The sequence below is a fragment of the Podarcis filfolensis genome (genome assembly GCF_964270895.1).
Source record: "Podarcis filfolensis genome assembly, chromosome: 12".
NCBI classification, from domain to species: domain Eukaryota; kingdom Metazoa; phylum Chordata; class Lepidosauria; order Squamata; family Lacertidae; genus Podarcis; species Podarcis filfolensis.
This window is the reverse complement of record NC_139614.1, coordinates 7,089,989-7,113,369: the sequence shown is the minus strand read 5'-3', so window position 1 is coordinate 7,113,369 and position 23,381 is coordinate 7,089,989. Positions and strand designations below refer to the sequence as shown.

General features: G+C 40.9%; 1 protein-coding gene and 1 long non-coding RNA gene across 8 annotated transcripts in view; one reads left to right on the top strand and one right to left on the bottom strand.

Moving 5' to 3' along the window:
- BBS9 (Bardet-Biedl syndrome 9) overlaps window positions 1–16,390 on the top strand; it is a 222,554-nt gene extending 206,164 nt beyond the window's left edge. For 2 of the 3 annotated variants that reach the window (XM_083577730.1, XM_083577731.1), the window contains exon 22: window positions 10,922–16,390. In XM_083577730.1, coding sequence (XP_083433856.1) covers window positions 10,922–10,962 — 41 coding nt within the window. In that variant the 3' untranslated portion in view covers window positions 10,963–16,390. Of the gene's footprint in view, window positions 1–12; window positions 87–10,921 lie in introns of those variants that run through there. The other variant, XM_083577729.1, reaches the window with a different exon arrangement.
- LOC310745575 overlaps window positions 1–23,381 on the bottom strand; it is a 45,013-nt gene that overhangs the window by 5,779 nt on the left and 15,853 nt on the right. For 2 of the 5 annotated variants that reach the window (XR_014540161.1, XR_014540162.1), the window contains exons 4-9: window positions 18,259–18,397; window positions 16,832–16,978; window positions 11,412–16,166; window positions 6,188–8,063; window positions 5,367–5,565; window positions 2,178–3,578 (exon numbers count right to left, since the gene is read on the bottom strand). This is a non-coding gene — a long non-coding RNA (uncharacterized lncRNA). Of the gene's footprint in view, window positions 1–324; window positions 433–2,176; window positions 3,579–5,366; window positions 5,566–6,187; window positions 8,064–11,411; window positions 16,167–16,831; window positions 16,979–17,467; window positions 18,239–18,258; window positions 18,398–23,381 lie in introns of those variants that run through there. The other 3 variants (XR_014540163.1, XR_014540160.1, XR_014540164.1) reach the window with 3 other exon arrangements.

Sequence of the window (23,381 nt, the reverse complement as noted above, 5' to 3'; positions counted from 1 at the left end):
CATTTATTTTAGGACTCTTGCTGGGTAGCTGCATTATTTACTGGGCTTTGATCAGAACTGAGTGAATCCAAAGTGTCCTTTTGCTGCTGTTCTTCGCAAGTTGGGGCTCCGGTGCGATAGGTTTATATTTGTTTTTGCTAGAAGGAAATTAAACTTACTGTGCATAAAATTAGGGCGGCATTAAATATCAGTGATTTTCATTTCCTGAAGTGAAAATTAGGGCTGTGTTGAATAAGCCCAGTTTTAGTTTTCTAGTTGAAAGCTGTGCTTTCAGGGGACTTGGAAAAAAAATCTCAGAAATGCTCTACCACTGAGAATGTTTACCTTCATGTTGGTTCACAGCCATTGGATCCAGATATTTTTCAGTTTTCCTTTCCTTCGAAGTGTGTTCCCCAATATGGCATCTGAGAGATTCTCTGCTCCTCTCCCACCCTCAAAAGACAAAATGCACTTTCAAGCCAACAATTTAAGTATTTTTCCTGCCTTTGCTTGCTGCTTCTGTCCCCACCACCATCAAGCCCCTCACTTAGTGCTGCTACTTGAGACAGGGTTGTTTTCTGTTCTGCCCTGTATTTGTGGCACGCAGAACAGTTTCCGTTCAGCTACATTTCGTCTTCCACCAAAATCCATGTTATTTGCTGTCTGCCGCAGCAAAATTACAAACTGCAAATTGTGGGCGGGGGGGGGACATAATTAATTACGTATCATTTATGGATTGAAAGCAACAAAACCAGCAAATACTGATCATACTAGCTGGATTGATTTCTGTTCCAGGTATGGGATGAATATTGGGACAAACACCAGCAATTTCTGCCCCCATTTCTGTTTTCATTGGAATTGTTCGACATGACCACTTGGCAGGCGCTGAACCCCTGCTGTTAACCTGCTAGGCAGTGGCGTTGCTTTTGGATTTACATGTAATATTTATTGCATTTATATAGTGCCCTTCATCTGAGGATCACGGGGCACTTTGCATTACAGAAACACAAAAATACATAACATAATAGCAAACAAGACACTACTGTCCCCCAGTTTGTGAGCATGTCTGCATGGAACTGGTGGAGGAGCAGAGTGAGTGCCCTACTTCTTGCGGCAAGGAAAGCAAAGGCCATTTTTATTATTCTTTTTCAGAAGGGGTTGATGAAATCCAGGCAGAATCAAAGGAGGCAAGGAGAGCTCTTCTAGTGTATAACTGTAACCTACATAGCAACAGGTTTTCAAACAGTTGAAGTGGGTCCACAAAAAGCAGCCATAACCTATGTCCAACTAAGTATACACATGATAGGAAAAGGCACAATAGCCCACCAGAATGCACAGTAGCCCATCAGTTGTTGCAATAGAAAGCCTGTCATTCAGTGCTTTGAATAAAGAAGGATTAGGATTTAATTTTAAGAAACACAAACGGATATGTGAGATAATAATTTTGAATGCCTTTGTGAAAACTGTATTCTACAGGGATGTGTTACCCACACTTTTCTCACACCTTTATGTCAATTAAAGCATGTTTATGCTTGGATCATTTGAGTGAATGAGAATATCACCTGAAAAGAATTTATGTATATAATTTGCCATTTCACAAAATTTCCAAATTACCAGCTACAATCACTGTTTCCAAATTCACAAGCATCAAGTCTCTTTGTTCAGCCATGCTTTGGGCTTCTGCAATAACCGGGCTTATTTCTCACCAGATCATGTAAACGGATGAAAGTTTTACTGTTCCCAAGCATGCTACGTCTACTAAAGTTTTACAGTTTCCTTTGCCCATTAGAAAACCATACTGCATTTTAAAATGTTACTTTCATCCCTCCCAAGACTTATTTGCAGCCTCATTGACTTCAACCAATGGTTTTCTAAGCCAATCATCAGATAATTGTCAGAATTACTTTGCAGGGGGCTGAGCTCCAGTTTTATAAAATGTGTTCAGGATCAGCCAACCTCTGATAAATCCTTAATTACTTCAACACAATTAATTGCATGTAAGATACTGAAATTGTGGCATGGGCTTCCTGTTCCTTGAATTGTGGGTCTGATTAATTTTGCTCAAAGATATAGGCATACCTAAGCCCTGACCCATTTGGCAGTCTTAAATTTAGCTATAAAGGAGTTCATAGTGTAGCAGAGAGCAACCTCCAAGAATTTATACACACACACACAGCGAGAGAGACATCCTTTTACACTGCAATCCGGAAAACATTTTTTATTTTGCATTTAGATGCCATAATTATTGCCTCATATTTCAATTGAGAAATCTAATGTGTTCATAAATTCAATCATCTGTGCATACTAGGAAAGCTGTGAGAAATAAATACAGCTGTAAAAAGCTGTTGAAGTAACTGCAATTTAGCATTGAATATTTAAGGAAGGAGTCCAATATACACAAACCATGTTCCTTCGTAAATATAAATAAATGAATGCTTCCTGATTGGCTTATTGAAATTAACAGCTTTGCCATCTTGCAGTCAGTTGATTCTATAAAATGATTACAATCAGTGCTAAGTTAGACGTTGAGAAGTTCATTCCAATGTACATACTCGTTTGAATTCAGACAAAATGAGTTACACTTAGGGCAATCCTAAATGAGGCTGGGCATAAGCAGAGCCACCTCTATCTATCCTGCTATCTTGCTGATGAGGATAGACAAATTGGAGTATTTTCTTCTTCTTTTTTACTGTTGCGCTAGTTCTAGGCTGGCTGTGATCTGCCCCACTCCCATGGAGGGGCCATCCACTTAATCCTAACCCCCTCTAGAAGTACTGATCAGGGAGCTAGAGTTGTTCTATTAGTTCACACTTAAATCCATCTTGGCTGTGAGCCCTGGAAGGCCTGCTCTCTGCCTTACATGCCTTTTCCTATCTGGCCTGGGAGGGCAGGGCCTGGACTGACTCCAGCTACAAAAGTTGAGGCTGCTGAAAAGGTCAGAGACCCATCTTGGCTATCTCTTAGTGCAGACTCAGATCATCAAGCCTGACCTTCCACAGCTGCTGCCTGCCATGGACCAACGTTGGCAGCAATAGCAGCAGATATGTTAGAGGCTTATGATAATAAAACTCCCATCAGCCCCAGCCAGCATGGCCAGTTGTCGCAGATGTCATGGAGAGCATCAGGTTTGAGAAGGCTGTCTTAGACCAAGTTTCTTCACCTCTTTTGATCAAGCCCTTCTAAATTTGTTTTCCCTTCTCTTTTCCCTGTCCCGACAATCTATCCCATAGCAGAGCAAGCAGAACATGCTTTGCTGGCATGTGCAAAGATTTGTGGAGCAGGGCAATGTTCTAAAACTGGCATTAGAAAGATGAATGGAACGAGACATCTCTGACCCCTCTTAATACCAGGAAGATCGCAACTTTATGATTCCGTGAAGTACCATTAACCCCAAGAAGCAGCTCTTCCCAAACCAGATTGGGATAATGAGGCGAATAAGACTCCTCCATAAGGCTTGTCACTGCCCTTGTAGAGGCATGTTTTAGCTGATACTCCTTCCTGTAACTTTGTACCCACTTCCAGGCATTCTGTGAACTCCAAAATTTGAGGATCACTCTAGGAAATCCATATGTCATCTTTGCATGGCCTAGCACTGATTCCTAACAAACAGGATAACCAAAAATTAACATACGATAAAATGCAAACCAAAGTGCTGAGGCTTTTCCTCTTACTTTCATGTGACTTTTCTGTTCTTTTGAATAAAAGCCAAGAGTGACATTTATCAAGAGATTACTTGCGGGAGAAAGGTCTCGGAGCATTTTTTAAAAAAAGCACACTATAGGTTAAAAGCAATGTGTGAAACCCAAGATTGGAAAATATGACATGAAAGTAATTTTCCCTGGCTATTGTTTTCAAGCACATTCCCTCCCTCCAAATCCCCCAGTGCTTCCTCCTCTCGACTTAGGCTCCAAAGCAAAATGTCATCAAATTGTAAAACGTTATTGTATATTATTTCCAGAGGCGTTTATGGAAAGCTTGAATATTATTTTATTCTTCACACTATAATAGTCCCTTGTTAAAAGAAGAAACGGCACATTTGAAGAACACTTATTCACCAGTGGTTAGCAAGCACTGATGAACCTGCAGACCAGGGGTCAGCAAACTTTTTCAGCAGGGGGCCAGTCCACTGTCCCTCAGACCTTGTGGGGGGCTGGACTATATGTTGCCATGATTCTGACCCACATTTTTGGCAAAAATCCTTATTGGGACCAACCCCAACGTTGCCCAAATATGATTTTTTTTTGGGGGGGGGGGAGTGTTCCCTCAAACACCCATGCTGCTTCCTTTGCATTTTACGCATTGACAGTTCTTATTTCTCTCGTAAGGCAGGGTGGGGGGCTGAGCTATGCACGCCAATCCTGTCAGCCCTGGAGAGCGTGTGCACATGTGTGGGTGAAGGGAAAAGCTGTTGGCCACGCTAAGTCAGGCCGGCGCTGCTCAAGCAAAAACGTTCTTTTCCCCACGTGAAGGAAGATGAGGCAGCAGCGGCTATTTACCTTTCCATGGCTCGCACCGTGTAGCTAACAAGTGGCCTCCTCAGCAGTGCGCAGAACTGCTCCAGAATGCGGCCGCCCAGGCGCTCCTCGCTTCCTGCGACAGGGAGCACCGCTGCCACAGACACTGGCGGGCATCACTCCCAAGGCGCCCCTAAGCGCCTGCCGCCGCAACTGCCCTTCCTGAGGTCAGTTGCCAGCAGCTCCATGGTGGAAATCCGAACTGTGGCTCCTTTTCCCTTCCCCCCCCCCGAAAGAAAAGATTGCTGCACGTGCGACGGATGGAGAAGGGGCTTGTCTCGAGCAGCTGCCCGCCTCACTTTTGACCCCCAAGCCTGGCTGAGTTGCAAAAAGCATTGCATGTGTGCGCTATGCTGGCTGCCTGGATTCCCAGACCGTCTGCAGACCAGATCTAGAAGGCAATCGGGCCTGATTCGGCCTGTCGGCCTTAGTTGCCGACCCATGCTGTAGATGTTCTTCAGCACTTAACAAATGTGTAGCTGTTCCAAACTGGCTGTGATAGGATAATAAGTATGAAGGCTGGGATTCCAAGAGCAACTTGGTACTCATGTTTACTATCAAACGCAATAAGGTTTTCCACACATGCAGTTTTCCTATCTAGTGGCCCAGTTTCTTTTTCCAATCCAGGCTGATAGATCTTCTTCCTTGTAGAGAGCTTACAACAAAAATGAACCAAAAACTCCCAGTTTTGTTTCACAGTTGTATTCACAGACTGCGGCGGTGAGGGGACAGTTTGGGAAATGATTTCAGGGGTGTGGGACAAGACTTATCTGGGGAAACAGACTTCGGGGGGGGGCAAGAGAAAAGAGGCATAAATCCTGCAATGTTTGGGGGCAGAAGAGTATCATTACATTTGCAAAGTTAGAGGCTTACCTTGAAAAGAGGAGGATTTGATATCCCACAGCCTTTTCCCCCCCAGATGTCGTTTTGCCACTGCCACATATTCCCCTCAAAATGCATCTTTTGGATGGGGGCCGTGTTGTGATGTAGCCATTTTCCTGGGCCATGTTGGGGAAGAAAGTGCTCCCCGGGTGGGAAAGAGAGGCCACTGGAGCTGCGAAAAAGAGCACTGCTGCCAATTGCAGCAGCAAAACTAAGTATTAAAAGGTGGGGGGGGGAGAGCAAGCCTGAAACCCTGTTTTTCAAATTAAGCCCACCCCTTTTCCTGGAAATTTAACAATACTACTCCCCCCCCCAAAAAAAAGAGGTAGAGAATTTGTCATATACCCTTTATTGTCTGCCCTTGAAGTAGCAAAAAAGTTAATTTCTTGAACTTTTGGCTCAGCTTGTCTCCAAGCAATCTAGATCTTCTATTACCCGCCCCCCACTGATTGTGTGGGGAAAGAGGAGCCCTTGTGAGTCACAACTGTTGTTGTGTATCTCTACTGCAATGTATGAGGAGGCTCTTCGTGCAACTGATTTTTCCTTGTGGCTGTACATGTGGGACCAAGAAATCTTCTCATACAGCCTGTCACTACTCGGGTTTTCTCATCTTGCACTTTGTAACTCTTGTAAAACAAATTTATCCCAGCCTGATTCTAAAATGTACTTCTCCAAGTTGGATCAATACCTTTAACATTGGTTTCACAGTGGCACTGAAGAGTCATGACAGCGTTTGAGACTGGAGTCAAAAAAAGAACAATGCATCTATTGAGTCATAAGCAAGGTTCTACCAAAACGGAATTAGCATTTACCTTCTATTGTTTCAGTACAAGAAGCCTATTGCTATGTAGCATCTCCATTTATTTCTGTAGGGCGAGAGCTAGTGCTTGTCTGAACACAGAGATTGATGCCCTGCATCCCTCCACTAAAATGAATTGGGAAGCTCCATGTGTGGATCGGAATTTCTACACCTGGAACAGATTGCTTAATTAGACATCGGTATTCAGTGCTTGTTGTTTCAAAATAAATCCAGTTATGCAAGGAATGAAGCATGATGATCTTTGTGCATATTGTGTGAGAGCTAATGTTTGTCGGCTTTGTACTTATTTGATTTCCCCCTTCTAAATTCAGTTACTATATTGTTTCATATTTTGTCTAGTTGACGTTTAGAGAACTATTCTCACATTACCTGTAGGTTTCACCTGCGATGCAGGCTATTCTTGTTAGCACATTTTTTTGGGAGTATATATTGTTCACATAAAGGAACATATGCAATTATAATGAGTTAACAGGAATATTAGCAGCCCAGCTCAGACTGCCAGAGGTTACTTAGATCGGTGGCAGGATCTGTCCTCTTTAGCAAGGAAGCCAAGAGTTTTCAGTTGTGATGTATAAACTGCAGTCGGCCAATGTGAATGGAAAGCTGTTGTAACTCGCATCTCTTTAAGAGGTGTTGGCTCTTCTTGCAGACAGATGCTTGGTGGCTGCTCTTGCAAAAAGCAATCGTATAAAACTGTTGGAAAATGTTGCCCTCAAGGTAATTCTCCCCTGTAGTTTTGTCTGTTGGTGAGAATAGTTGCTTGCCTCATTAATGAAGGAGGCCAATCTGATACGCCTCTTCCGTTAAGCAACCAACAATGAACAAAGTAATTCAACCAATATAGTGTCAATTCTTCTTGTAAAAAGCATAGGAAAGAATTTTTTAATTATATCTGCCCCTCCATGCTTAAAGGAATCTGGGGGTGTTGATCTAGTCCGAAGCCCGGCTGGGGGCTAGGGCCTTGACACGACCCCGATGGGAACACCAGAGGGAGCTTGAGTTGGTTCGCATTGACAGGGCTCCCCCTACCAGTGGCTTACCCTTACCGGACTTCCTGCACAGCGAGCAGGAGTCAGATATAGTCAGGTGCAATCAATGTCTAAGCCAATACCGCTCACATTCTGTAATTCAATAAAGTTGTGGCCAAAATTTGCCCAATAACATAAACCTAATATCTGTGCCCTTGTGTGAGTTATTTACAACGAGGGGGTGGCCGCGGGGTCTCGGCATGCAATAAACAAAGTAATTCAACCAATATAGTGTCAATTCTTCTTGCAAAAAGCATAGGAAAAAATGTTTTAATTATATGGGGCTGAATGCTGCCATCTTTGCTTTTTTTTAGCAAGTGGTTTAGCCACCTTACTGTACATATACTGTCTTTATGGGTCATCATCTCACTCATTAGTTAACCTCCCACATGAGGCAACTTGCTCCTTCGGTCCTGGTTTGAGTCGAAACCATAGTTTGCCCTTTCATCTGAACCAGCAAACAGTGGCTTGCAAATGCGCTACCATCCAGGATCATTATTTATAGTGTCTTTCTGACTATAATGTAGGAAGTACTCTCACCTTACACCCTCAGTATAGCTGTAGCATAGACTTATTCTAATACAAAGTGTGCTAGTCAGGTCACGTCTTCCATTAGTGGTGTGAGCTGGGTTGAGGGTGCAGGAAGAGGGTGTTTAAGAGGCAGAAATGTCAAGTCATTAGCTGGTATCTGATACTCTGGTTGCTTTATAACTGGACTTGCGTTTGCATCAGTTCATGTTGCTCAGTTGCTTCTTTTGAAGATAAATGTTCCCAGCCTTAAGGTTATGGTAGGAAGATCTTGAAAGAGGCTCTTAAGAAATCTTTGCTTAGGCAGCCATTCTGTAAAATGAGCACAGAAAACATACAATCAACTAATCCAACAGAATGCCTACGGAATTCTACACATAGCAAAAGGGTATCGTAGTATATTTAAATTTCTTTGTGCTTTGAGGCTTAGAAAGTGCATTCCAGAAGTGAAGTGAATACTTATTTAAATAAAGTGTTATAATTTCATACACACACACACACACACACACACACACACACCCCCTTCAGCATTTCCATACAAATTTCTTTAGAATACCCTTCCTGTGCATTTGCATTACTTGGGGCCGATTACAGCAATTAAAAACAAAGCTATCCCATTAAAAACCAAAAATTATCAGCAGATAAAAACATTCTTAAATTTCTGATTTACAATCCTATTTCTGTCACCTTCATCACACACTTTAGACTCTTGTTCTTTTCTTATAAATTGAGATCAGGGATCAATTGCTTACTCAGGATGGGGATAAGAAGGAGATAGTAGCCAGGTTTCTGCAACACACAATGAGGATTCGTGAATGTTATACATTATACAACATTAACCTAAGTGTTAGATATGGGTTTTTGATTAGTGCTTTACTGAACCCTTCTGGAATCTTGTATATATGCCAATAAAGGTTTGAGAATATGTCTCATGTGGTCACATAACTTGGATTTTCCTGGGGTCAACTTCTAAATTGCAAAGTTTCACATTTTACTTGGGGGTTTTGTTTTCTCCTTCTCTTTCAGACCACAAGTTGATGAACTCACACTAGTATTGTTCAGCGGGCCCCAAATGCTATTTCAGCTTGTTCCTGTCCGAAGTCTCTGAAATAGACATTTTTTGGCATATGTTCATGGGAGAAAGATTATATGTAGAGAAAAAGGAAGCTGGGTCTTCCCACTAAAAATGTTGTTGTTGTTGTTAAGTGATTTTGAACAATAGATGCATTTTTAGAAGATCATAATTATCATAATAATTGTAGCTTAAGGATTCTGGGAAATTTCCCAGCTTGCCAATGAGATACCTAATACATAACTATATACAATTCATTTCCTTTAAATAAGGCCCACCTGCACAAGAATCTTGTTGTGATTGAAACATATTATTTTTCAGAATCAAAAATGGTTGCTAAATCTTCCCTTAGAAGGGGACGGCAGAAAGTGAAAATGTCCCAAGAAGTGAAAATACTTGTGTCAGAAAATGGAGAGAATTACTAGAGCTCTTATTTGAGTTCCATGTTTCCCCCTCGCTGTATAGAATTTCTAGAGAGCCCTCAGGTGATAACTGCCATTGATCCATCATTCTCCTATCATCAGCTAGTTTAATAATAATACCTTTATTGTCAATGTACCACCTGTGTACAATGAAATTAACTGATTCTTAATCATTATTAACATCATATATTTCTCTTGAGAAATCATAAATATTGGAAGAAAAGAGGCTGCAGCAGCTCTCAGATTTAATTTCATGCAGTAGCCATCTTCCAGTACCCCTTCCTTTTTAAAAGGCACTTTGCCATTATTTAACCAGGCTGTGTTGTATCCTTCTTTCCTATGCCATGGGCCTGGTGGTCACAGGAAATTTGGGTCTCGCTATTTCATTAGCCCATTAAACCATATGTAGTTTGCTAAATTCTAAATCATGTCTGCTGCTTTTTTTGTTTTTATATTTGCATGATTTTAAAATTGTACATTTTGATCATTTGTCTGCCTTGTGTAGTTTTAATTATATTGTAGCTTTATTTTTACCTGCCTCCATGAGAACAGTAAACAGAATACCAGTGGATTAAAGAAATGACTCAATGAATGAATGAATGAATGATGCCATTTTCAGCAAATGTGCCTCTCAAATATTTGTCTTCTGGATTTCAAGCTGATTCCCCCCACCCCAGCAACTTTGTCTGTGTGTATGTGTGTTTTCATTCTCTTGATTAGTATTTGTGGTTTTTCTCAGTTTATTATAATCTGCCCTTTTAATTAACCTGCTGCTTGACTCTCTCTTCCTGGCCATTAATGAAGTTATTAAATGAGACAGCATCTTATGGTGATCCCTGCAGCACCTCAGCGTGTGCTAACAGCACAGAACAAAAGAAGGTCCATCGCAAGATGACCTTTGCCAGTCCAACCCAACTCTCCACATGGTCCTTTTAATTGTCTTTTGGAAAGCAGACACTTTGCAGAAAGGAGCCTCAGAGACGCTGGGGGAATTAATGCTCTTGCTGAGACTTCATTGCTTTGGTCTTTTGTGTCACCACCGTGTTTTTCCACTGAGCTGCTGCTCTTGATTAGCCTTTGAGGTGCTTTGCATCTCTCTCTGGCTCTAGATCCTCTGTAAAGTTTGTTCAGTTTCTTAACAACATACCCAGCCACTTTCTCATGTGACCCAATTCTTAAGAACCAAAAAACGACAGAGAGTGTTGGGATGGAGGAATTGAAATCTGAATTGAACTATTCACCATTTATAGATTCCAGTTTCTCTTCCAAAGGCAACTTTATTATTCCCCCTCCTTGCACCGTCAACATAAAAGGCGGAATTAATGGAGAGATAATTTTAAAGAAACCATCTCCCTGACTAATGGGTTGTTATAGACCCAAGGTGTCGGCCAGTTATAAAGGAACAGCACTTTAAAACTATGCCTCTGGAAAGTTTATTCGTTCTCTTATCTCTTCTAAGGTTAGGTACACTTGGTCAAAGGGGCATAGAAGAACTGAAGTGCCTCTGTAATTTGCAAAGTAGTGGAATATCAGGAAATTAAATTACTGGAAAGTATTGACTTTGGTGATACTCAGAACTTTGGCAGGCAATAGAATTGCAAGATATTAACATCAAGGCTGCTAGGTATAACCACATTTAGACATAATCTTCTTTTTTTCTTTCTGTTTCTCTCTAGATTTGCCACAGGATGAATTACAGGAAGCAGAAAAGCCATGAAAAGCGCAAGAGAACCCTCAGGAGGATTTTTAAAATCTGTGCATTTACAATCCAGCAGGAACAATTTATTTTCCTCTGTAGTGAACGCAACCAACCTCAAGAAGGAAGTCCACTAACAGTGCAAAATGCTTCCAATTGCATCCAGGCACCTGGCTATCCCTTACTTTGACACACTTTCTTATTAACAGGTTCTGGACCACTTACCAAGCAGTCATATATGTATGGGGTTATAAGTGCTCTTTAGAAATTCTGATGCTCGAACAAAGACTTTATATACCAAGAAATGCACGTACGCACACAAGCATTTCATGCGTATATCTCAATTTTTAAGCCTCTCACTGCCCAGTCTGACTTGAGGATTGTTAATTTTGCCCTAATGTTACAGCTTTGATAAAAGTTAACAATCTCCCTGTCCCCCTTCAGCTAATGAACTATGTTACTAGACTTACCATTTAATATCCTCAATAATACATATTTCCCTTTTCCGGCTCCCTCCTGATGTTATTCCTGATAGTAAAATCTTCATACCTGGCTTTTGGAAGTTCTGAAACTCAGGGATATAAAAATGAGACTAGTTTAATTTTTCATTTATGCCTCAACCATATATTTTACAGAATTTCAAAATCTGATGTACATATGGCATCTTGGTGGGCAGATTCAGAGAGTGGATTTGATTTTAACTATGTAACTTCACTGCTCATTTCTGCCAGTCTCAACTTTCAGGGTTCAATCCTAAAATGTTGGTGTTTGGATATGAAATAGCAGGTTTCATACAATCTTGAGTTTGAGAGTTGTAGCCCTAAAAAATCAGGTGTTGGCTCTAAAATTGAGTATTTTATATACGATAACGTGCACAAGAAAGCATTTGAAAGGACTAATGATGTCAAGATGAAAATAGGGTTAATTCAGGAACATGTACCATTGTGCGAAAATAACTCAGGTGTGGCTCCAACGCTACATGCTTTAATTAAGGCATATGCTTCTACTTTTGTTTTGGTCTATTTGGTGCACCAGATTACAAAATGAACAAGCCACTGAAAGTATCACTCAAGGATTGGGTGCAGAGATAAGCACTACCTGACCCACCTCAGAGTAAGCATATATTGTTGGCAAGGACTAAGTTATGGGTAAAATACAGCCTGTTAATCGCTTTAAAATAAGCATATGCTTAACTCCTCCACTGAAATAAATGGGACTTAAATATACTTTATTCTGGCTGGATCATGCCCAAAGTCATTTCCTTCCATTTTGGGTGCTGTGAAAAATCACTACACGATTACCATTTTCCATTGTAGAATTTTTGTCTTCTGCAAAATTGGGCACAATTCCAATTCATCTTTTTCTTCGGCCTGTGAATACTGGAGGAGAAAGCATCTCAGTCTTATCTCTGTCAATTTGTCTGTAAATTGGCTTGTTTTGAATGTTCTGCTCACCCCCCAGCATCCACTTCCTGTTTGTGTTCGGTCAGATCAGTTTTAGGGTAGCCTATTTGCTGTGGCTGATTTAGTATTCAGCGGAAGTAGTGCTATAAAGTGAAGTTGTATCTGTCCCGCTCTTTGCTAACTTCAGTTTTTTCTGGTAACTCGCATTGCAGCTGTAGACTCTTGGCTAGCCAGGTGCCCATATTTAGGTTTCTGTTTCTCTGCCCATAGAGGCCTTTGGGGGATGTATTTGGGACTAAGCCCATATCAGTGATGCAGATTCGCTTAGTGTTAGTTTGTGCAATATTGCAACCTTTGGATTTGAAGTCACAGTTCAGTGTTGGCCGCCCCAGATCTCGTTCTGATGCAGGAGATTGGTTGGTTTATGGCATCAACACACTTTGGGCAAGCTTTTATTTGTGTGTCGTATCTCTTTAGATGCTTTGTTCTCTTCCTGCTGCTGGATCTTTGTTTCAACGTGGCTGCCACAGTTTAACATGTCTTTCGTGGTGAGGGCCTCATCCTGAGGGTGTGTGGGTAGGACCCAGATTTTAGGCTACATTCCTTCCTACACATTTTCCTGCAGGAGAAAGTTGGAAACTCATGAAATGGACCTGTTGTGTATTAACGGAAAGCACGTGTGTGTGTGTGTCTTTCCCTGTTTCAGGGACCACTGAACATCCAGGGGGAACTAATCAATTCCCTAAGCTCTTCAGTTTAAACATTAAACACAGTTCTAAAAGCCTCTTTTGTGGTCACAGTTCTCTTCCAGATAATTCTGATAAAATGTCCTATTTTGCCACTCTTTATTGTTGCATGTGATGGCGTGCCTGCGGTTACTTTATTTTTAAAAATGATAGTGGTGCTTGATTTCTTCCTGAGCAACTTCTTTAGAATTTTAAATGTCATTGTTTTTCAGAAGAATTAGGTCAGTGTTTCACAGAAGTACCGGTAAAAAAATAGAATGAGCAACTGAAACCAAAAACACTCCCCTACACTGCGCTCCAGCTATAGTAGAAAGGGCAGGTGAACTTGGGGAAGAAAATAGGTCCGTTACATTGGTGTCATTCCCCTGGTGTGGTAGACCTGGGTCTGGGCTTTGAGTTAACACTATGTGTCTGAACATTCCTCCATATTACCCCATGTCAAAGATGCTGTGTCAGGGAGAAAAACTCCAGTATGGCCTTTGCCTTGATATCAAACTTCATATATATAGAAAGGCTTTTTTGTGAGAAAGTTTGCCATCATGAGAGACTCCACTTGCAGGTTGAATTGTTACCACTTTCATTAAGACCATTGCAAAAGAGGCTAGGGTCAAGCAAATGCTTTGCCCAACTTCATATCGAAAGACTAGAAGCAGAACTAGCAACTTCCATGATGTTCAAGTCCATTTTCTCCCCAGGAACAAAGAATGCAGTAATATATCCCATAGCCACAATTGTCAGCAGAAAGCTCCAGATTAGAGATCGGAATATCCCACGCCCTTTTAACAATTAAAAGCTGTCACCAACATGGAAAAAGGGGTGTCTCCCCGCCTAGGGATGTGGGTGATTTAATGTTGCAAGGTTTGTGAGAAGATGTAAAAATAAAAATCCTACCTCAGCTGGGCAGCTAAGCCTCTGTATTTGCATGTAAAGCAGTGGAGGCGATCAGACGGTGCACGACTATTTCCTGGAAAGGTCTCACTAGCTCATTCCACTTGTAACCCTAAGCCAACCCATGGTTTAACACAATGAGCAAATGTGTGGGTTCCTGGAATCAAGATCGCAGTCTCGGGTCCCCTCCCTTGGTCCTGCTGCAGACATGCTGCTCAGGACCAAACTGTGGCTTAGCTGAGTGTAACTTGTAAACTGGGTCACCACCTGTGATGGATATAGAATATCTGTAAAACAGGCTAAGTTGGCTGATTCTGCAAAGTAAGAGTTTGGGGCTTTTAAAAATGGAAGCAGGCCAACAGAGACTCGGTTTTGTCACATACATATCAATGTTAGTTTTCTATGATTCTAAGCATAAAGTTAGTGAAGCGTGGTAAGGAATTTCTATTGAAATTCAGGAGAGTCCCTTAGGAACGTTTTACTGTTCTCAAACATTTATGACAGGCATGCACAAGATGTCCTCTCTGGGTGGGACACCAGTTGTGTATTGTGAATCCTCGGGTGTTTGGTCTAAAGCACCTGCATTTATGGCCCCAGTTGGACTGGATCTGTAAAACAGGTAGAAGCCTTCAGTACATGGTGAGGAGCACACCCAAGGGCCACAATTTGTGCAGTCTTGGCTTCCGATGTAAATAGAAATAGTGTGAGAACACCATGCAGTCACATAGTTCCCATTCACAGCAGGACAGCCTACTAGGCAGAACTACAGTATTTATGAAGAAATAAAGAAAATGTGAATTATTCATAGATAAACTATGAGTAGTAATAACACATGGAGGTCTTTTACCTTTTCGGTAAGATGGCGCAATTAATTACATACACGAGCTCATTTAGGAGGCAGGAAGCAGTGCAGGTGAGTCACCATTTTCATTTCCCTTGGCTATGTGGATGAAAGTAGCTCAAAGGACATTGCCATTTGTAGCGTAGATAATAACGTAACAGAATGCCCTCCAACGTAATATCTGTTACAGTGTGATCATCTTGACTGCCAAAAACAGAAAAGTCAAAGCCAAATGTGTTTAAAATTAAATATAAGCCAATTTGCTCATTGGGTGGAGGGTGGGGGCTGCTGTGCAAAAGTCAGCACCCATGTTTCTGAACACAGTGAAGAAAATACTGCTAAGTCAAGTGTGGGACTCTGAAGCGATATTAAGTTGGTTACATGGCTAATAAAGAGGTCACAATCCTTAGTGTAAATTGAATTGTCTTGTGTTAGTTATTTATATTTTCAGTAAGGGATAAGAATATATTTTTTAAAAATGTTCATTTACAATCAGACAAGCTTTAAATATGCAGAATGGGTGTTAACGTCATCAACTTATTTAAAAAGTATGCTCTATTTTTATGAGATGCTTGTACCAAAACAAATGTTTGTCTTTGTCAAATATATTATAGGCATATATAAATGTAGGAATTGTGAGCAAAGTGTTTTATGTTCTAGCCAATTCATCACAGATGCTAACTTGATATAGTTTGAACTTTCTACCATTTTTCAAAAGTATTTTCTAACTTGCATCCTTCAACAAAAATGTCCAATTTAGATTTCTTTAAAGAGCTGAATATTCTGTAGTACTTGATTGCTGAAGAATATTTGTCCAAGGCTATGATCCACAGAGCAGGTAAGCATGCAAAGTTGCATCTACATTGGTTGAGTTATTTAATGGCACGAAAAGCTTATTCCACAAATCAGTTAAATCAAAGCATTTAAAATGATGTTATCTAAGTTGTGGAGGGAGATGAAGGGAGGTTTAAAAGCTACTATATAGCATTCTGTCATTTGTGGATTGTGCTATAATAACTATTTCTAGTCTGCCTTTCCATTTTACAGCTGTTACTAACGTAAAGCAATTCATTTGTAGACAGAACATGGACTTGTTACATTGTCCACAATTCTGAACTACATTAAAACCTGTAAATTGTTTTTGCTATTTTGCTATCAAAATAGTATTAGGCAAAGAGTAATACATGTCTTTTTCTATTAGATTTTATTTCAATAATACAAGGTTTCTTATTGTCATCTATAGTTCTGTACTAGGTGTACACTTGATATTTTTGTTGTTATATATGGAGAATATATTTACTGCCACAAACCAAAGGATGTTGGGCGAGGATAATTTTCATGTTAAATCTGTAAGTAGAAAATATACCATTATTTATGTACTGTGCTAAATAAAATATTGTCTTTATCAAAACAGCAATTTTTACACATTTTATGAAATGGATTTATTTGCCTCTGAAATCTTTTTAAATTATCAGTCTTCTGCAAAAGCAAAAAGTAACTAGAGATAGGTTGTTGAATGAGATTTGTGGTGCATCTGATTAAAAAAGTTTAAATAAAAACATTTTACCCTACCTTTTTGAAGGAAAATTGCCTTTTGTTCTAGGTGACTTGAGGGTTCAGGATTTGACTGCTGTGTTAGCAGTACAAAGGAGTTCCTGACTGATCAGGTGGGCTAGTTACTGGCTGATAGTGGCTATGCCTTATCTCTTATTGTTTGTTCAGCCATTATCACCCTTAGTTAAGCATGGCATGTTGCTAGCTGTTGCTCTGTCTTTATGGCAGACTGAAGCCAGCATCCTGCTGGCTTCTGTATCAGGGATCAAATGTTACATCCAATTTCTTGTAGCCTTAACAAATCTATGCATCTGTGATTAAACTCTTGTGTAGTTTATTTAACAAGATCAGTTCAAATCTACAGCACCTAAGTGACACAATTGAAACATGCTTTATCACCTGTTTGGGGGGGGACTCAAAGTTTGTTTGCAGTTCTTTACCCATTTTTTTTTAAGTACCAAGAAGAGTCATTCCTGGGGAAGGGTCATAGTTCAGTTGTGGCATCTCCAGTTAAAAGTCTTTCAGGTAGCAGAGCTGGGGAAGACATTTGCTGTCACTGTACTGGGCAATGTGGAACCAATGGCCTGCCTTCGTGCAAGATAGGTCTGGAAGAGAGATAAACATTTTTTAAAATGTTATGCATTCATGTATTCTTAAACCAGGACTGTTCTGTTGTCTAGCTGAGAATCTGGAATCCCAAGGATCGTAGCATACCTTGTACATGTAGTGGAGATCAGAGGAAAGTGATGTGGGACGTTTGGCTAAAAACAGGTTGCAGCTACATGGACCAGGCTTTCTCAACCTACAGTTCCCATCATCCCTGACCACTGGTCCTGCTAGCTAGGGATCATGGGAGTTGTAGGCCAAAAACATCTGGAGGGCCAAGGTTGAGGAAGCCTGACATGGACAGTCCTGGCCCAGCTGCCAGGGAATATGAGAGGACATGTAGAGGTGGCTGTAGGTTCTTGACTTCTGCCCTTGACCATCACCTGAGCAAGTGGCTTATCTCTTCTGGTTTCGTTACCCCCCTTTCCCAAAAATAAGTATTCCCAAGTTTTGCAAATGTTCCATCTCTCACCTATTCTGCTCTTTACCTGTTCGAAATTCCCATTGGGGCTAGAAAGAGGCATGGTTTGACTTTGATGCTAATCTGCACAGTTTCTGCAGAACTTCTGTTGAGCCTTCCAATCACATCTCATCCCCTCTGGAATGTGTATCCCACAATCCCACTGCGGTTTGTGCTGTTTATGAGTGAAACCATTTGTGGGTGGTTGTGCCAGTGGGTAAAGCCCATGAATGAATGAATGCGTCAGTTGCCTTATAAACTTGCTTTAATTCTCCGCTGCAAAAGGTGGAATGGGTAAGAAAGGACTTGCTGAATTTGGTTTCCATAATCTTTCCAAGGGAACTTTATAGATTCAAAGACTGCAGTGCCAGACTAAGAGCACATCTACCCCTCTCATTGCAGTGCAATTATTTTAGCATTTCCAGAAAAACCCATAGTAATTATTCCTACTAGCCACATTAGGGCAGATAAAAATCTCCTGTTAAAAAAATATGAAACATATGGTATGAAATATGAATTTTAGAAGTCTTTGTCTGCATTGTTGATTTCCCATGTGCTCATATTTTTTTTCATAAGTGTGGCCAAGAGATCACAGTGCAGCTATCTAGCGGTGTTTTATTAGGGTTCAATGTAAAAACAAGTGATTTAATTAGTTGTGGGATTGAAGCAAAACAAAGTTAAGTGATTTGACCTGATATCTTCTGGCAGCGTGTCTTGGCCACCATATCTTAACATCTGCTTTGGGTGAGAGAATAAAAGATATACAGAAAAATAAACATACTGGGAAGGTATGTCCAGACTTTACCAGTTATTAAATACCATTGTATTTCCCAGGTGATTGCAAGTTGTGGGAATCTGAAAAGACTTTGTAATAAGCTAGTAATCACTTGCAGACTGAAACTTCCTTGAAGGGTGACTGCATCTCTTCCTATGAAATCCCAGCATTCAGATTTTGAATCTACAGTAAAAAGAAATTATTATAGTTAAAAACAACAATCAGATATGTTATTTATGTAAAGCATTTATAACCTGCCCATCTAATTCAGATTCCACAACAATAATATACATTTTTTTTGTTCAAAAATAAAAATTATAGAAAATAGCAATATTAGTCAATTAAAATGCCTGGGTAAATAAAAATGTCAAAAATGAGGGCATTCCAAATCGAGCTGCTGAAAATACGAGCTGGTTATATAGGCCACAATATTACCTAATTTCAATACAGTAAAGAAGGTAAAGATTATTAAAATTTTTCAAAATAAACAATTTAGCTTCATAGTGATTAGGAAGAAACGTTTGCAGTTACATCTTAAGTGTCTACCAGGAAGTAAAGTCATTAGGACAGAGCTGATACCATCCCATGGCCATCCATATTACAACAGTATGACCAGTGTGAATAGTTTTCTTGCTCCAAACTTCTGACCATAAGCTCTTGGTAGGCTCCTTTGCGTAAGAACCACAGCTACATTCTGGGGTAGCTTCACTGAGTCAAGAATCAAATGAAGGCTTGGTTCAGATGCAATGTGAAACATTATGCTAGCCATAGTTAAGAAACCACACCATAGTTTGAGCTTTCCAGCCAAACAATAGTTTAGGGCAGCTGGCCCACTCTTGTTTCCCATCTGCTCTTGTTTATAATTTCATTAAGTTCATTCACCTCTGCTTGGTGCAGAAGGCTCCTGCAGTGGAGCAGCAGCCATAAGGCCTCTCCTCCTTCTGGAGGGGAGGTGTTGTGAGCGGGATTCGATTCCCGCATCACGCAGGGGGCATTCTGCCCCCTGCCCCATTCACATGGCTGGCGCACCACACCTCCGGTTGAGCACCCAACCGGGGGGCTTGGTGGGGGCGTGGTTTGCTGCTCAAATGCCGCTGCGCCAGCCATTCTGCCCATTCACTCACCTTTCGTACCAAGTCACCCACCCACCACTACCTTCAGGGCTTTTTTTATATATATATAAAATATTTATTAAGGTTTTAAAAGTTTATATAAAATAGAAAAAACAAAACAAAAAACAAAAACAGTAAAAATACATACAAAACATACAAAACACATACAACAACAAGTATAATTTCAATCCCTTATATTCATAAAACTTACTTTCCCGACCTCCTCATACCTCTCCTTTCTGTATTCCAATCTCTAATTAATTCAATTCAGCAAATCCTTCCCCTAATTTCTGTATAATTTTTAACCTTACTTTTCTTGATCACATAATCATTACAGCTTATAACCACTTAATTTCTGAATCAACATCGTTCTAACCTTCAATAATTTTACAATGTTTCCTAAGATAGTCCTTAAATTTCTTCCAATCTTCTTCCGCCGTCTCTTTTCCCTGGTCTCGGATTCTGCCGGTCATTTCTGCCAGGCCCATATAGTCTATAACCTTCACCTGCCATTCTTCCACGGTGGGTAGATCTTCTGTCTTCCCTTTAGGGCTTTGCCTTTCTCATGACCTTGCTATGGACCTATGGTTGGTCGCCCAGGGGGCCTGGTAGGAATTTTTTCCAACTGGCAAATTGGCACCGGCCTTTTGGTTTTTTCCCGCCTACCTCATAGCAATCGTCACAACTTTCTCGGTATTTGGCAGTTAGGCATTGGAATGTGTTGTTGGTGTGTGGAAGGGCAAGGTGTGGCCATCGCCTACCCCCTTCAATTTTGGGTATTCCGTTAAAGGAATCTGGCGGTCGTGGATCCTGTCCGATGCCTGTGTGGCGGGGGGCCATGGCACGACCCTCGGTGACATCAGGGGAGAGCTTATAGTTGTATTAGCATCAACAGGCTCCCCCCGACTGGTGGTTAACCCCTCTTCAGACTCACCCCTCTCCGAGTGGGTGGAGTCAAATCTTCTGTGGTCCAATGCCTAAGCCAATAGCTTCTCACATGCTGTAATCAATAAAGTTGTGGCCTTTTCTTGTCCATTAACCTTATACACTGTGTCCACGTGTCTTTATTCCCCCAAGTGGGGATCGGGTCCTCGAATCACAACTGTGGTTGTCAATTGCCTGAATTTAGCACAAACAGTGATTTGCAAACTTGCAAGCTTCAAACTGAGGTTTAAGATTTGACATTTATGGGCAAGCTTTGGTTCAGATGTTCAAATAAACCATAATTTTGCTCAGGGTTAAGAACTGGATCCAGCCTGGGGGCTAGATCCTTACTTCCCTCACCCATTGCAGGCCAACTTCGACATTAGGTGGGGCCACCTTACTGTCAATCACTTGACATCATTACAACGTCAGGCAACAACCTCAAAGGGATTTGCTCTCAGCATCTTATCACCTGGTGCCAGGTGTGGGGCAAGTGGGTGTGGCCTCATGGGCCAAATGTGGAAGACTGCCAGGTCTAATCAGGTCCCATAGGCTGAAGGCTCCCCACCAATGGTTTAGCTAACTAAAGAATGGATTTGTATTGCACCTGAACCTAGTGTTCTTTGGGGGAAGAGATTCTAATAATTCTGATGAAATGGACCATTTCAAAACGTACTGCTGTGTCTACCCTTAATCCACAAAATAATCTAAAGTACAGTGGTACCTTGGGTTACAGACGCTTCATGTTACAGACGCTTCAGGTTACAGACTCCGCTAACCCAGAAATAGTACCTCGGGTTAAGAACTTTGCTTCAGAATGAGAACAGAAATTGCGCCGCGGTGGCGCAGCAGCAGTGGAAAGTCCCATTAGCTAAAGTGGTACCTCAAGTTAAGAACAGTTTCAGGTTAAGAACAGAACTCCAGAATGAATTAAGTTCTTAACCCGAGGTACCACTGTAGTTCTGCTGTGGAGTTAAGGAAGAGCTGGCCCTATAGACTGACTGGATAGGATATGGAGCCATATCTATGTGGCCCAGAGTATTAGCATTGTATGTGTAACAATGTTTTGCAGTTAATCCTCCTGCTAGCAAGCACCTTCAGAAGTAGCTCTTCAAAACATGCTAATCCAATTAAATTAAGAAGGAATAATCTAATAATTAATGGATAAAGTGACTGCAATATATTTCAAGCATAGATGAAATCAATTGGTGTTAACTGTTTTCTTTCCCTGAACATTAATTGGGGTGGAGACAGTTGGGATCCATAAATAATCTAAAGCAATCAGTTTTTCATAGGCATATTATAAAGCTGGAGATTCTCCATTGCTGCCTGAGTTCAGGGTTTTTCTGCATTTACTTTTCTTTTGTTTTTGCCTTGCTTTGTTGTGAACCACTCTTGAGTGTGTAGTGTATGCAGAATGTGCTGGGTGTACAAATAAAATGTAGAGAAGAAATGTACAGATAAAGTGTAGAGAAGAAAATTAGCAAACAGCACTTTTGCTTCCATGCTCATCTCCATTCTACCACTGCTAAAAGAACCGTTGAAAGTGATCCTACCATTTGCAGGGCTCATACTTTGTACTGTTAGTTTTTTTGAGGATGGAATAGTTAGGCACTGATACAAAAGGCACAAACTGTAGGGTAGCAATGGGAATCCCATCCTATTCTTCTCTCACTGCTGCCAGCAGCCACTTACGTGCCACTCAGGGCAAAGGGTGCAAGAGTCCCACTGGCTTAGTGGTCTCTCCAGAATTAGGGAAGCAGCCAGCTGTATTTCAAGTCTCCAGCTTGGCAAATTCAGCCCATCTCTTCTCCTACTTTCCTAGATACTTTAACAACCACTAGTGTAGCCCAAACAATTTATGATTATGATGATGATCTGTTTATTTTTCACATTTCTATCCCATCTTTCCTCCAAAAAGCTCAAGGTGATATACATTGTTCTTTTCTTCCTATTTTTATATTCACAACAGCCATGTGAGGGGAGTTGGGCTGAGACACTGACTGGTCCAAGGTCACCCAGCTAAATGGTACGCATCATGTTGAGCTCCTTAAAGAAAATGTGGGATATGAATGCAACAAACACATAAAAAAAAATAACATCGTCAACCTCCAAACCATTAGTTGCAAGGGATTATGAGTGTCATCTCAAGGATGAATTTGAGAAGACAAAACTGCACCAAGTAATTACAAGTGTTGATGAAAGAGAATTGCTACCACTATAGTTATCACAAGAGGATAGCTGCATATTATTAAAAGTCAGTAGAGTGAGAATGAACCACTAGAACATATAGGCACTTAATGGATCAACAGGAAACAGGTTTGAGGATGCATTATCAGGAGGTGAAAAATGCATTATGGAAAGATGCAGTTGAATTGTGGAAATTATACTTCACTGCAGGCAGCTGACGGTTATTGGCTGAGAGTGTTTACCAGCAGTGGAATCTTGGATTTCTTGAACAATTAAGCACATGTACATTGGGGAGAAGCTGTTGCTGGCTGGCTACAAGGTCAAGGTGGCAACTGTGATAGCCAAGAGCATTACACAGTGGAATATGCTGCATTTGGCTTATGTTGCATGTTTAATAATAAGAATAAGAATAATTTTATTATTTATACCCTGCCCATCTGACTGGGTTTCTGTTTTATGTGTGGCAACATTCCTTTTATCTTCCTCCTCTTCATCTTTCTTGTTGTCCTTGACTGCCATTTTTATTATTTAGCACTCCTTACTTGGATGGATTGAGGTAGAGAGGCCACAATGGGAGGGAAGAGTTGTAGAACCAGGACTTTGCTGACTTCAACGTTGGATCTCTGGTGTTTTGTACTCGCCTGGCCTCCAGAGGGATTTGGTTATACTGCTGCTTTCAGCTTTCCAGAGTATGCTCTGCATACTCTGGTTATGGTTTCAGAGAGTAAAGGTAGAGGTTAGATTCATAAATGCAAACTTTTAGGAGCTCCTTTGGACTTTATTAGAGTACAGATTTCACAGCATCCTGTCTGCTTTACATGTGTTCTGATTGTAACGTGTTCATGAAGTCCAAATTCAGCAGGGGCTATTGTGTGGATGAATCATTCAGTAAATGTCAGCTGGTCATCAGATGAGTACTAAGTGGTAACTGACACACTCAT